At 37.6% G+C, this 16,055-nt stretch overlaps 1 protein-coding gene across 1 annotated transcript in view; it reads left to right on the plus strand.

Annotated features, from left to right (window-relative positions):
• CYB5B (cytochrome b5 type B) overlaps positions 1-14,149 on the plus strand; it is a 32,028-nt gene extending 17,879 nt beyond the window's left edge. The window contains exons 4-5 of the mRNA XM_030863521.2: positions 7,762-7,790; positions 10,765-14,149. Of these exons, the coding sequence (XP_030719381.1) occupies positions 7,762-7,790; positions 10,765-10,855 (120 nt within the window). The 3' untranslated portion in view covers positions 10,856-14,149. The remainder of the gene's footprint in view (positions 1-7,761; positions 7,791-10,764) is intronic.
• Positions 14,150-16,055: the final 1,906 nt, after the last annotated feature.

Genomic DNA, 16,055 nt, shown 5'->3' on the forward strand with positions numbered 1-16,055 from the left:
GAAGTCTCCAAATGTAGTTTGGCCCCAGCCTGGCTTAAAGAGTGCTTAAAGGCAGTGTTTTCAAGGCTGTTTTTATCATGTCTGCTATACCCAAAGGATAGTCTCCATTAAATAGAGAGTTTGATTATTGAGTGTTTCCAGTCACACTGCTGTACTTCTGGCAGATCCAAGACCACCTACATAGGTTGTCATAGAGCTATAGTCCAGCCTGATTTTAGTTCCAGGAACAAATTCTTGATCCTCCACATTTATTTCTTACATGGGTTTTAAAGAGGCACTTCTGTGTCTAGGCTGCAGGTGTCTCTTTTCTCAATTTTTTTTTTTTTTTTTTTGCGGTACGCGGACCTCTCACTGTTGTGGCCTCTCCCGTTGCGGAGCACAGGCTCCGGACGCACAGGCTCAGCGGCCATGGCTCACGGGCCCAGCCGCTCTGCGGCATGTGGGATCTTCCCTGACCGGGGCACGAACCCGCGTCCCCTGCATCGGCAGGGGGACTCTCAACCACTGCACCACCAGGGAAGCCCTCAATTTTTTTTTACATTCACCATGAAGAAGTACATGTAAAGTTCATTTCATTAATACTTTCCTTTCTTTCGGTTAAGGTTTCAGAACCTCTGTGAGGAAGTGATTTTTTTTTAATGCCTAATGTCTTCTGCCTTATGCGACAGAGTTTTCATTTTCATTCTTCCTTTATTTTTCTGCTTCTCTCCTCCCTCCACAGCTCCAAGCTCCATGTCTCTTCCCTGCCTGAAACTACCTCTCTACCCCCTCAAAAAAACTTTTTTAAAAAAAGCACCCAAAACATGCTATTCTAGAGTGTAAATCAGAAACTTTCCCAGTATTTTGGAAACTACCTTTCATACTGCTTTTGCTATGACATGAGTAAATAAATAATTGATGGTCACCTTGTTTCCTTGTTAGATTGATAATGCCTGGGGTTCAAGACCCTGAAATGTTTGTTACAATACTAAAACTTAAAAGCTTAAAAACTACAGATCTGGCAACAGATGTTTTTCTTACCTGCTTCAGTCAAAGATAACTAACTAGAATTAAAAAACCTTTTTGTCTCTAAATCTCTTCCTGGCTGGATTAGTCCCCATGCTGAGAGCCATCAGTCTTCCATTCATACTTAACACTTTTCTGGTCTGCTTTGAGTTATGGAAACTCACCTTAGAAACAGTGTTTTCTGTGCCAGTTTGCCTGCCTGCCTACTGTGCTAAAGTAACCTAGACACATTTGTGGTCCATGAGGTCTCTCTTTGGATTATGGGTTTACTTCTTGGTTAACATTTTTATCACTCAGTCTACCTTCAGTTCAGGAGATAAGGAACATACAAATGCTAACCTGACTAAAAAAAGTGGCACCATTTCATTCATTTATTCAACAGATATTATCTAGGTGACAGTTCAACTGCTTCACTGGTCAAATCTCATTACGGTGCATAGACCCAATAACCTGACCATTTTTCCATTTAACTTTTTTGAATGGGTAGTTTGTGGTGTACATGGTTAAAAATTCAAATAGTACAAAAAAGTGTACTATAAAAATGACTGCCATCGGGCTTCCCTGGTGGCGCAGTGGTTGAGAGTCTGCCTGCCGATGCAGGGGACACGGGTTCATGCCCCGGTCCGGGAGGATCCCACATGCTGCAGAGCGGCTGGGCCCGTGAGCCATGGCCGCGGAGCCTGCGCGTCCGGAGCCTGTGCTCCGCAGCGGCAGAGGCCACAACAGTGAGAGGCCCGGGTAATGCAAAAAAAACAAAAAAAAACAAACAAAAAAAACCCCAAAACAAACAAAAAAAACAAAACAAAAATGACTGCCATCGCCAACTCTGTCTCCCAGTTCCCCTTCTCCTGAGGTAACCAGCTACCATTTTCTTGTTTACTCTTCCAAAGAGATTCTGTGCATACATAAATATAAATAGTTGGATGGATGGATAGATAGACTGATTGATCAGAGGACAGACCAACCATCCCTTGCTTTAAAAATCTCATAGGTGCTATTCTGCCCCTTCTTTCTAAAAAATTTTATCTTAGTGATTGTTCCTTATCCATTTATAAAGATCTCTCTCATTCTCTTTAATACTTAGTATTCCATAGACAAAAGCTTTGATGAGATGACATTTGCTATAACAGGATTTGATCTGTTTCTTTTTTTTAAGGAAGTAAGATTGTCTTTATAAAGGCTTAACATGGTTTTGTTTGTTTGTTTGTTTGTTTTTTTGGTTGCGTTGGGTCTTCGTTGCTGCACATGGGCTTTCTGTAGTTGTGGCAAACAGGGGCTACTCTTCATTGCGGTGGCTTCTCGTTGAGAAGCACGGGCTCTAGGCACGCAGGCTTCAGCAGTTGTGGCACACAGGCTCAGTGGTTGTGGCTCATGGGCTCTAGAGCGCAGGCTCAGTAGTTGTGGCACACGGGCTTAGTTGCTACGTGGCATGTGGGATCTTCCCGGACCAGGGGTCGAACCCACGTCCCCTGCATTGGCAGGCAGATTATTAACCACTGCGCCACCAGGGAAGTCCCTTAACATGTTTCTTAAACTTCATTTTTTAACTTAAAAAATTTAACTTTTGAAATTTAGTAAACTCCATCTATGTTAGATTTATAACTTGCATTTATAACTTGCAACTTTATAATTTATAACTTGCATTTAAAGGCAGATACATTTTTTTCTCCCAGATGCTACAGACTTTTGTTATACAGTTTTCTATTACACGTACGTAAAGTATTATACATACATAACATTCAGTTTACCTTCTCTTTTGTGGGAGGGAAACTAAAAAGAATGCATGCTTTATAGTTATGTAATGTAGTTAGTTGGTTGCATCATACTAAAAATTTCCTTTTAAGAATTGTTAAATATTCCTATCATATCTACAACCTAATTTATTAACGTTTAAAATGGGTATGCAGATGCCCTTTAGATGAGTAGTGCTTACTATTTACCAAAGAATTTTGTATGATGGTTTCATTGTTGCCTGTTTTTTTTTCCCCTAACATTTGTATTTTGTAACGTAATCTTTTGAAATAAAGCATAGAATGTAATGGCAGGATCACTCTTGAAAGACAAAATACCCTTTCTGAGGAATCTGAAGGCTTAGTGTCTTCTTGTAATGCTTTATTGAGAAATGATGTGTAGTTTTGGCAAAGCAAGATGTCAGAAGGACAAGGTAACATCTTTTGCAAGTCAGCCCTCCAATGTTATAACAAGTTTTTCACTTCTTAGGTCCCAGTAGAAATTAGTGTCTGAGTGTTTTAATTTTTTTTCTTCAGTGATGTCTTATGTATCTTATAATGGGTTCTTGAGAGAGTCGTATAGAAATTTGTTTCAGCAGGTGTTTTTCATCTTTGAATTTGCCCTTATGTACAGGGAAATATTACTTATATGACTGGGCTGACTCTAGGGATTTATGCTTTACAAGACAGTAATTGTTAAACTGTATTCTCATCTAGAAAGCAATTTTAGTACATTAGAGCGTCATGCGAAGGCTGTCCTCAAGATCCACACCACATGGCCATGAAAATATTGAAATCATATACTTTCAAAACTCAGACTTTTTAGGTTGTATGATGAACCTAAAACTAAAATTTATGTACTGTTAGCTAATGTTACACAGTCCATTGTATTATGGGGGGAAAGTCCTTTGCAGTAGTGTTTGAAGCCCAAAGTTCCCAAGTTGTTTTTCATAAGTTTCTGGCCACGTAGAAACCAAATTATTCTAAATAAAAAGCTGCAAAGACTACCAGACCACCCAAATACTCATTGAATTTGCTGAAGGTGTCCTATGGTTTAAAATCCACTTTTCCAATTTTAAGTACTTGGAATCCTCTTGGAATGGCTAACATTCAATTTAGGAATTAAAACATAAGCTTCTTATATACCTTATATTTCCCTTTTATTTAAACCTCTGAAAGTCTAAGTATAAACTGTTTAGGCTGAAGATACACGTAACTCTCTGTCTATATGTTTGAATGCATCAGAACTATAATTTTGGCACATTGCTTCCTACGTTTATGTTCTGGTGACAAAGTACACCATTCCTTAAGCATGTGTTCTCCTCCCATGTTTTTTTCATAAACAGGGTTCATAGTGAAATCACCCCCCACTAACCCCCAAATCCCTTCCCATATGTTTGCCAATTATGACATTTCTTTGTCATTCTTTTAACCACATCAGAGAGGGTTGGTACTCACGGCACACTGTCTCGGAAGAGTATCTGGAAGAACACACCTTTATGTACGTGCTGAAACATAGAAACATCTCTGTGTGGTTGTGCTCCTTCAGTCTTCCTTCTTGGATGTGGGAGAATGGTATTAACTTCTCTCTAATCTTTAAAAGTCTGCTCTTGTAGGTTTTGCTAAAATGCCCTTGGGTCGGAAAATTGTGTTGAGTTAATTGAATATGACTTTAGAATTCAGGTTCATCTGATTTGAGCCTTTCAGTTCACAGGTGAGGAAACTGATTGAGGATATTAGACATAAATTCAGTTATAATCAGCTTTAATAAAAAGGTTACTCAAATATTATGAAATATTTCCTCTTGTTCTACAAAGTCCATGTTTAGTATTCGTATGTATATAAATATATTTATTTACTTATTTATTTTATGACGGAATTAAAGGCTTAATGAATCTTGAACTTTAGGAACCACTGTATTTAAACAGTTAATTTCTGTTAATTTTGGACTAAAATCAGAGTAGACTTAAAGCAATCTGGTTGTTTGGAATTGGATTCCAGACTCATTGGAGAATAAAGAAGCATGCATATTAATCACTTGGTAAGGCTTTTGGTAGAATTCTGGATTTGAACTGCTCTCTTATAACTAAAATCATATAGTATTGCAATTACTACTATACATACCAAAGATGGAGAGCAGTCACTTCTCCTGACCAATCTTGCATGTAAATTAAAATGTGGGCAAGAACATAACCAGCCAAGATATGCCTGAACACCCACAGGGGTAAATTAAAGTCAATCATAAACTGTAGGAATTTCACCTAAGCATCTGTTAGATGCAGCACAGAGCTCTGGAGTGGAAATGAGAACGGGGGAGCTGTACACGGAGAGAATGGAAGGGTGAAGATGAAGGAAGGTTTTGTGTTAATAGAACCCTTTTCTTCTTAATTTTGTTAAATTAAAAATAACTTATTTGGCTTCTTTCCAAACTTGGCCAAGACACTTGGCTACAAGAGCAGTGCCTTAAAAAACTCTTTCATTTATAGCTGATTAAAAGTGGAGTCACTTTGGCATTTATTTGGCTCTTCGTATTCTAAAGAGGATAAGCTTCCTTCTCTTTTCTTTCCTAGATTGCTCTTAAAACAGGGGTTGAGGTACTTAGTTAAAAGAAAGAGAGGGAGGGAGGGAGGCAGGGAGGAAGGAAGGAAGGAAACCATGTATATTTTAAAATTTTTATTGCTTATTACAAACTATTACAGTTTCAGTATATTATGGTCTTGATTCGTCTGGCCTCTCTCTCCCCCTCTCTTTCTTCTCTCTCTTGCTTACTGCGTTGTCTGAGGCTCACTGTAGTTAGCACACACCAGTGCTTTTGGTTGTAAAAGAGGCTAAAAACTTTGAAATCTAGAGAATCCATTTATATGAACTAACCGATTTAATGTGGTTACAGATTAAACATCACAATACATATATTACTCCGTTTCGCTTTCACGTAAGCCTTTCAGATTACCTCCGCTTTTTTTTTTTAAATACTAAGTCTACATTTTTTTGTTCCATAAATCATTGGTATATGTGTGGATAAAGAAAGCACAAAAGACCGTGGAATTTTCTTGATAGAATTCAATTATTTCTTGGCTACTGTAGTGGAATATTTAAAAAGGCAACGTTGGGCTTCCCTGGTGGCACAGTGGTTGAGAACCCGCCTGCCAATGCAGGGGACACGGGTTCGAGCCCTGGTCCAGGAAGACCCCACATGCCATGGAGCAACTAAGCCCCTGCGCCACAACTACTGAGCCTGTGCTCTAGAGCCTGCGTACCACAACTACTGAGCCCGTGTGCATAGCCCATGCTCCACAACAAGAGAAGCCACTGCAATGAGAAGCCTCTGCACTGCAATGAAGAGTAGTCCCCGCTCGCCACAACTAGAGAAAAGCCCGCGTGCAGCAACAAAGACCCAGCGCAGCCAAAAATAAATTAATTAATTAATTAGTTTTTTTAAAAAAAGCTTTAAAAAGGCAATGTTGTAAAAAAAAAAAAAAAGGCACCGTTGTAAGTGAGATGCACACACAACCGTCATTACCATCCCAGCCTTCCAAATCTGTAAAACACTTGCTGTATTTCTCAAAGATTGACCGTAACATGTTTTAGCTAGCCTGACTCATTCTATTCAAGGAGAAATGTCCCAGATTGTTAACAACGGGGTCTCAAAGAAGTGTAGTAGTATAGTAATAGGATTTATCTAAAACTTTTTATTAGAAGTTTTACTTGCCTGTAGGCGATTTCTTTCAGGTTTGGGGCATGTGTTCATTTGCATGACAATGTTTTGGGTATATGAAATTAAAATTTATCTCATGGTCTGCTCTAAAATATCTAGGCCAGTATGTATGTAGGGTTTTTGGGAATCTTGGAGGTTACTGAAATCTGTAGTTATGTGTGCATACCCTGGCATATTATTGCATATTGGCAAAGATGATCTTTTGGGCAGCAGTAACTTATGCTAATGGGTTATTGTCCTCTGGCAGTAAGTTAGCAGGCTTTTTTGTACTATATAGCTAATTAATGAAATCCATAACTTCATTTGATATTTACATAAAGTGAATTTTAAAATTTAGTATCAGCTTTATTAAGGTATAATTCACATGCCATCCAGTTCACCTATTTAAGATGTATAAGTCAAGGGTTTTTAGTATATTCAGAGCTGTGCAACCATAATCACAAATTAATTTTGGAACATTTTCATCACTCCAAAAAGAAACCACGTAACCTTTAGCAGTCATTTTCCATTTCCCTCCAGCTCCTCTTCTCCCAGCCCTAGGAAACCACTAATCTACTCTTCTGCCTCTCGGTTTGCCTATTCTGAACATTTCATGTAAATGGACTTTATATAATACATGGTCTTTAGTTTCTTTCAGTTCACGTAACATTTAAGGTTCATCAGTGTTGTCGCGTGTATAAGTACCTTGTTACTTGTTACTGCCAGATTTTTGTTTTTAAGTTTATTTTGGTATTTTCTTTCCCCTAACTCCATTCTTGGTGTTTTCATTGTGAAATAAGCCCTAAGGTCTCTAATCGTAACTATTACGATTTCAGAGAGTAAACCAGTTCACTTCTCTAAGCCACAAAACAGTCATCTGCATGCTTTTGAGCATTTCCCAGTTGATCTCTATGTTACAAGACAGGAGTTTTTATTTTTTAACAGTGTTTTCACAAAATGTCATCTTAGCTACAGCCAGTGGCAAGCCACAGTGAACCAGGCTTACCATTGTGACTGCAAATTAGTTCATTGCAATATAGTTTGTACCAGTGGCTTTTTTTGTTTGTTTGTTTGTTTTTTACAAATAAAAAGAGTTTAGGTCATATTTCTCTATGCTTTCATTAGTGGTTCTTTACTAGGGAATACCTGTATATTATCAGAAAAAGAATTCCTAGTCCTCCCATCACATATGGATTTGTAAACATCAAATTGCATGAAAGATGAAGTTCTGTTATTAGCTTCAGAGTTTGCATGACTATTCGAGAAGATTTATATACTCTGTGTTAATCTTGTTTGTTTGTTTGTTTGTTTTTGACTATACATCTTCTTCAGGACCCTCCGAAAAATAATACGTGCAAAAGGTTGGTATTCCCTTAATAGATTTCCTTATGCTCAACATACTGTGTGGCAAAGAGGTTCTTCCATAAATATACATGTGTAACATAACTTAGAGTACAGTTTGACAGCTCATTCTTTTTTGGTCAAAATTATTACAAATTCAGTAGTTCCTTTGCTTTAGAAAAATTAATTTTTACAGTTTTAGTCTGAGTAATCTCAAAAAAGTTCTTGCCTTGAGTAATGTTTAAATCTTGTTGTGACATAAATTAGAATCACATGTAGTAAGAGGTAAGTATGCATGGACAAGTGCTACTGTTAATTCAGGCCCACAGTCTCTGTAGCTCAGCCAAGCTATGCAACTTCCACTAAAAACTTAATCTCAAAAAAAACCCAAAAAACTTAATCTCATTTAATCCTCACAACCACTCTGCACCTACCTTACATATTATAAATGTAATAATAAATGTAAAAATGTATTATTACATTTTACAGAAGAAAAAAATTGTGTATTGCAGTCATGTTCAGGAATGTGTGCTTCCTCAAAGGTTTACTTATCCCTTGCAGTAATGTTACTAACACAGTAGAATTAGCCCTGAAAGGTATACGTTTGTCATCCCTTAAGTGTCTCTGCTTGAGATAAGTGTAGAATTCTTGGCTTGTAAAAATTTATAGAGATTATATAGAGTTGTTTTATCTTTCTGAGATCCCACTTAAAGCATTTCATAGAGAGAAAATGTGTCTTTTTTTCCCATAAAAGTACCATGTCTTTTTTGTTTGAGGTGATGGACAGAATATTTTTAAAAAGTGGAAATTAAAGGAAACTGTTAGTAAATTCAGCTGTCTTAATATTAAGGATTTATGCTCATCCAAAAGCTCCATAAAGAATTTTGAAAATACAGGCCATAAACTTGCAGTAGACTTACACTACACTTAAAACTGACTAAAAATTACTATGTAGAATACATGAATAATTTTTACAAATCAATTAAAAAATAACTTAGTAGAATATGAGAAAAAGACTTAAACAAACACCTTACAGAAGAGGAAGCACAAATATAAGCATATGGGGAAAAAAAGGTTTAATTTCATTTGTCATCAGAGAGATGCAGATTAAAATCATAGGGTATATTTCACACCTGCCAGATTGGTGAAAATTTTTAAAAATTCTAAAAATAAGAGGCGTTGTTTAGGAAGTGTATTACCAATAATCTTAGGCCCTCTTTAGGGTCTTAGGGAGACGTAAATGGGTACAGTCCCCGTGGAAAACAATTTGACATTATCAAGTAAATTTGACAATATAATAACTTCTGACCCAGCAGTTGCATTTCTAGGGATATATACATACTCAAGAGAAATGTGTGTACAAGTATACCAGTGAACACGTACTAGAATGCTCACAGCAACATTATTCAAGATATTAAAATATTGGAAACAACCCAAATAACTATTCATTAGTAAAATGAATGAATTCATTCTGGGATATTCATATAGTGGAATACTTCAAAGCAATAAAAATAACTGAGTCACAACTACGTGCAATAACCTGAATAAATCTGAATGAAGAGAGTTCTGTATCATGGCCAGGAAGTTGTTGAATCTGTATCTCCTTTGGTGCAGTATAGGTGCATTTCCTCTGGTTCTGTTCTCAGTGGCCGTAAAGTTACAAAGGATTATATGAGGATTGGTGGTCAACCATTCTCAGTCTTGTGCACTGAAGACTTTATCTTCCGTGTTTTGAACTCTTTTGTCCCTTGTGGCTGCTCTGGAAGATATCTGAATTCATTACTCTCCTGGGGAGATTACTTTTTAAGTTTCCCTGTGCCATATTGCTGTTGTACCTACTGACCAACTTGCTTGTGTCTTTAAACAAAGCTACCTGGCTGACGTTCTAAACTTGTCCAGAACAGCTTTCTGCCATACTTAAATGTACAAAGTGCTAGGCATGTTTAGGCAAAAGAGAATCATTTTTATTATTGAACCTCAGCTGGCTTTTTGGGCTTCAAAGCCTTTTAATACCTAGACTGCATATGTCATAAGTGGAGGGGCAGCCAGGTCATTTGGATCATGGAAGAATTATACCTTAAAACTAGCAGAGCTAATAAGCTCTGTTAGAGAAGAAGGATCTTTTCAGCTGTGTGGCTTGCGGGATCTTAGTTCTCCAACCAGGGATTGAACCTGGGCCACCGCAGTGAAAGCGCAGAGTCTTAACTGCTGGACTGTCAAGGGAATCCCCAGGAAGGATTATTTTAAGGAGAATAATGACTGTCCTGAAACTCTGAGGAAAGTTTTTTACAGGACTTTTTAAGCCAACTACCATTTATTTAACTTTATTAGAACTATCAGTATGTTGTGTGTGTGCATGTGTGTGTGTCCTTATTAGTGTCTGAACTTAAGTAGGGATTAAGAGGATGGGAATCAGGATAGGAATCAGACTGCTTGACCAATTTCCCTTTGTGATTTTGGGTGCAAAGCTTGTATTTCATATATAAAATGAGAATAATAATACCTATTTCATAGGATTGTTGTGAGGATTAAATTTTAAAAATACATGTGGGGCAGATATAATATTCAACAGTTGTATCATTGGTTCTAAATTTATAATTATATACATAAAATGGTACTTTTTCATGCTCAAAGATGTTAATTGTAGAATATGTGAAAAAGCATAAAGAAAAATTTAAACTCTCCATAATCCTGTAACCCAGAAATAACACTTTATGTCTTTGTGAAAATATATATACTGAGGTGTGTATGTATATATATTTTTGGTATTACACCATACATTCCATTTTTAATCCTTTTAAAATTATTGTTTAACTTCAATCCAGATCTTTGGATTTTTTTATTTCCCCAAATAAAATTCTTTGCTATAAAAATATTAAAATGTGAAAATGTTTAAAATATTAAAATGTGAATGTTGAAAGATAGGGTACATTTGATATGAAATGTTCACAATTTTATTGCTTCTCCCCCCTACCCTCCCCCCCAAACGTCTAGCTACTGGTCGTATTGGATCTTCCCCATCGTAGGTGCTATTCTCTTAGGTTTTCTGTATCGTTACTACATGGCGGAGAGCAAGTCCTCCTGAGGAGACCTTGTTGAAGTCTGGAAAGCACATCTACTTGGGAGTGAGAACTGGACACTTGTTTGGAGGCTGCAGCGGTGCCCTCTTCTCGAATCCTGCCAATTGTATTCTTCTCCCTCGGACCCCAGACTGTTGGCCAGACATACGCCTCAGCCCTGGGACCAGTGTCCAAGTCATTTCTCAGAGCCTTACTCTCAAAGCACCTGCTCATTGTGTCCCTGCCTTTGTTTCCTCTCTTTACTCTTTTCCACGAGCACCTTTATGTTTCAGAACTTTCTTTTATATTTATAGTCTACGGATTCTAGTGACATTGCCCTTTGGTAAAATTGCCTGCTTCCCAATACTTTGAATGCACATTAGACATACTTAACAGGGCATCACACTCTGGTTTTGAAGCTTTTCTTTTTCCCTTTTTCTTCTAAGTAAATATTATTTTAAAAATTATGACTTAATTATCATAAGAGGTTTAATTCATGAAGTCAGGTTGCACACCTGCGACTTAAAACACAACTGCAGAATGATCTTGTTCCTTGTTTTTATTTGTTAAAACTGAGTGTAGCAGGGAGCCCTTGCCACCTCCTAAGGCCACCAAATGGTGCTGGGCAGAACTCTGCTTCCCATTTGTTTATGGGGAGTGGAGAGAAACAGGGAGAGGAAGAGATGAATTGGGGTGATAGAGTGAATTCACAGTAATCTTTCTTTTGAAAAATATTGAAAAACACTACTTTTAGGACAGGAGTTTAGAAAAAGCACCAAAAACTTTATCCTTTACTTTGGCACCAGTTCCTAGCCATCTTTTTTCTTTTCTTTTTTTTTTTAAACCCCTTACCATCTTGTATTGGTAAAATATAAATTTATAAGTATGTGTTTAGAGCTTTACAGTTTTGTTGAAGGATTTTGCTCTCTTTTTGTTTATCAACTGGCAATTTTTTATTCCCCTTTTTACAGAAGAGACTCCAAATTGATCAAAGGTACAGTATTTAATCTTCTGTTTGCCCCAGTAAAATAACTCCCGTGGTAAAGCGGCATTCAGAGGGGGTAGATTGGGACAAGAGAATGTTTTCCATTTCATGTGTATTTTTACCTCCATGGCTCCAATTTGTAGTTTTGTTGTTTTTTCCATTGAGAATAAAAAACTGGTAGTTTTTTTTTTTTTTCTCAGATGACTGTTTCATTGAGGAGAAGGTTATTATTTAGAGTTATGTTACTGTTTCTCCTTGGTTCGGACTTTCTCTGGTGTATCTGACTGCTTTTTTCCCCCCCGTGGAAGCACCTGAGGAGGCCGTCCACTGGGAGTTTTCTGCCGACAACTGTGGTGATTTTTCTTCCCATCCTTTGAGGATGACCAGTCTACTCTGAGCCATCGTCACATGCAGCAGGAAGCAGCGTGGTCCAGGAGGGACCATGGGCACTGCTCTGTATCCTCCCCTATTCCTGCTTGCCAGGCACTTGACAGGACAGGAAGCTACACAGCACACCAGTGTCTGCCCATGCAAACTATTTAAGAAAAAGTTCAACCCAGGTCTTGTATCCTGTGATTTAGCAGTTGAGTGAATTCACAATTTGTAAAAATCATGTTAACCTGCTAATCGCACACTTGGTTATGACATTATGGAGAAATTTTAGGGGCTTTCTGGCTGACTTTTATATGTCAGGGATATGGGTAAATTTTTTAAACATATCTTTTTTTTTTTTTTTGATGTGGCCCATCTTTTAAAGTCTTTATTGAATTTGTTACAATATTGCTTCTGTTTTATGTTTTGGTTTTTTGGCCACAAGGCATGTGGGATCTTGGCTCCCCGACCAGGGATCGAACCTGCACCCCCTGCATTGGAAGGTGAAGCCTCAACCACTGGACCGCCAGGGAAGTCCCTAAAACTTATATCTTTAGAAAATGTTTTGTATGTATTATAAGATGCCAGTGTAAGACAATTTTTTGAAAGAAAAATCTTTGGTTATTGTGTAACAGAGGTGGTGTGACTTGATGCTCCTCCAGGAAGGCAAGGAAGGGTTGCCTTGAATAAGAATTGATATATAATTGCTGTAATCATTAAGTTGCATGATCACATGGGCCCACACTGGGGTAGAAAAGAAGAACAAAGGAGTATTGAGGAGCTGGAAAGGGAACATTCAAGCTAAAACTAAGCCAGAAGATAACTTGGGTCAATTAAAAGTGCGTTGGCAGTCCCCAAAATTGAATGAAAAACATCTGGCTTAGAAGAAATGTTAAAGAACGATATTCTTAAGTAAAATTTGTGTTTTTTTGATATTTTTAGGGTAAAGACCAATGCAAAAGGTATGTTTTTCTATTTCATATTGGTTGTCTTTTCCTGTTTATATCTGGACTTGTTTTTGTTCAGAGCCAGAGGAAAAGATTTTCAGACTTTGTCTCAACCATCCATGAAATCCATCCAATACCCAGGGCTTCTTTTGATCTCCTGCTAATATCATGTCACTTTGTATTATAAAAACCACTTTTGGGTCCATTTACTATTATTCTGCTGCCTACATAAACAACCAGGTAGAGCTTGTGTGAGTTTGCAGAGGTTTTTTTCTAAACAATAAAGTAATATAGTATGTTAACCGAATCCATCAAAAAGCACTTTTGTTTTAAGAAGTAGACAGGAATTCTCGAAACAGTTTCGACATTGGTGGGTCGTGAAAACCCCTCTGGAGAGACAGTGGAGCCAGTCCCTGTTGGCCAGCCGGGCCTCCTTGGATGTCTCTGGGGTGTTTGGTTGTTTATTCCCAAGGAAGGCTCACTGCTGCTGCTCACCATACTGTACACATAATGGCTGGAGAGCACAAGAGGAGGAGATGAGGGGAAATTAGTGCCCCCAAAATAGGGATGTTAGTGCTGGGTCCCAAAATTTCCTGCCCCTGTCTCTGAGGAATTGGTTTTGGTTTCCAAATGACTTACATTTGTAAAGACAGGAACGTGGTATGGATAAAGTTTATACTGTGTTTAGTTCTAATTTGACCACTTAAGCAGCAACAAAAATGCATTGGAACCTATAATTTGAGCCGTAAAGTTCTTTCAACCGTTGTCACAAATCCACATGTTGTGAAATAAGAATATTGTTGAGTATATACTCAGTTCCCAAGTGAAGCAGTGAAAAATGCTTTACAGGCCAGATATATCATTACTTACATAGTATCTCATGCTTAAAATCTTAACTGATGCCTATCTGATTAAATTCCATTTTAGAAATGCAGAACTTTAATGTTCATTACTTCCTTCTCCAGGAGGAATGGATTCAGACATGTCTGAACATGAGATTGATCTTTTTTTTTTTTCTTTTCTTTTTTTAACCATCTCGTTCTTTTGCCAAATACCACAGAAGTAATGGGAAGTTTAGTCACATTTGATGGTTGTGCCCTGGAAGAGCTTGGGTTTAGAATTTGTGGGGGTGATCTCAAAGGGAAGTTTCAAGAAGCAGAGAGGTATTTGTCAAGTCACCTACCCTACATCTAGCATCCCACTCATGAATTTTAGGAGCTGCTTTGTGCCTACACCTATATTCTACATTTGCTATTTAGGCAAAACATTATTATGATTATTTAATTTCCTTTTGACTTCACCCTCTAAGCAAGTAATATTAACATTCCTTTTGTGTATTCAGTAATGAAGTTTGTTTACCTATTTTATTTCAGCATATTTTGAACAAAGATCTTTGTCTCTTTCTGCTGGAATGTGCACACAGTGAATGTTTGTTAGAACTACACACAATAAAGATACTGTTTTCCTTTTCTCTCCCTGACTACAGTTATTTTTTTTTTTTACATTTATTTAGTTTTGCTCTTATATTTTATTTTTTGGCTGCGTTGGGTCTTCGTTGCTGTGTGCAGGCTTTCTCTAGTTGTGGCAAGTGGGAGCTACTGTTCGTTGCAGTGCACAGGCTTCTCATTGCGGTGGCTTCTTTTGTTGCAGAGCACCGGCTCTAGGCGCGCGAGCTTCAGTAGTTGTGACACGTGGGCTCAGTAGTTGTGGCTCGTGGGCTCTATAGTGCAGGCTCCATAGTTGTAGCACACGGGCTTAGTTGCTCCACAGCATGTGGGATAGTCCTGGACCAGGGCTAGAACCCGTGTCCCCTACATTGACAGGCGGATTCTTAACAACTTTGCCACCAGGGAAATCCCTACAGTTATTTTAAAAAAAAAATTTTTTTTTTTTTTTTTAAGTAGAAATGTTGGTCCTGTAATTCTCAGGTGTTCTGGAAGAAAAGAATTTGAGAAGCATAAAAGTTACCTGTATCTATGCTACTACTGGGTTTAGTGTAACTGGATGGGGGGTTCTGCAGTTTTCAGGATTCTTACTGCTGCTCTTTCCTTGACGTGAGTTGCGCGTTTGATAATCCTGAGAGGCAGAAATCAAGACTTTTGCTGTATTAATGGATGTGAAGTGGCAACCAGGTAGACAGGTTTGGAGTTCTGTTTTTACTGAAACCATCTGGTAAAGAGAAGCCAGTTCAAGGTAATAATATGTTGTTATCTGTAATGCCAGTCTTCAAATGGTTGTTTTTCTTGGAAACAGCTAAACTGTTGGGGAAAATTAAACATTGAGATCGAAGTTCTAGTGACTATGTTAATGAAACAAGGTAAATAAGCCATTTGTATAATTACCTTTAAAACATACTGATAGCATTCTAACATAACCAATGAGACATCGTTCCTTAGGGCTTGGTTATTTCACTATCACATGAATTGAGGATTACTAACAGGAAAGAAAAGTCCCATTCTTATTACTAGTGTTTGAATCTAATGTTTAACCTTCAATCATAATAATTCACATCACTCTTCCTGATGCTGAGTATTTAGCAGGTACTTGACAAATCCTGGTTGATTCCTGAAAACTTGAGGTCGAAGATTGTCATTTCAACTATGTAAATTTAAGGTAAGAAACACCTTACCTTAAATTAAGAAACAAATGCAAATACAAATGCTGTTTGTTACAAGTGTGACAAGTGGCATTTTTGATCCATCAGTGCCAGTCTCAGAGCCGTTTCCTATTGTTTGTTCCTGGTTCTAATCTCTGTGACTGAAACACCATGGACCTGGAAAGAGAAAAATTTTTAAACCCAGGTTCCTGAATTTCATTTTTCTTTAGAGAAGCTTACTTTTGGGATCTTTTTTTTTCTAGTTTCCTCATCGAAGTTTTTCAGAAAAGGAGGTGGCATTACTTACAAAACAATAGGATGATGTC

Source organism: Globicephala melas, chromosome 19, assembly GCF_963455315.2.
Source record: "Globicephala melas chromosome 19, mGloMel1.2, whole genome shotgun sequence".
NCBI classification, from domain to species: domain Eukaryota; kingdom Metazoa; phylum Chordata; class Mammalia; order Artiodactyla; family Delphinidae; genus Globicephala; species Globicephala melas.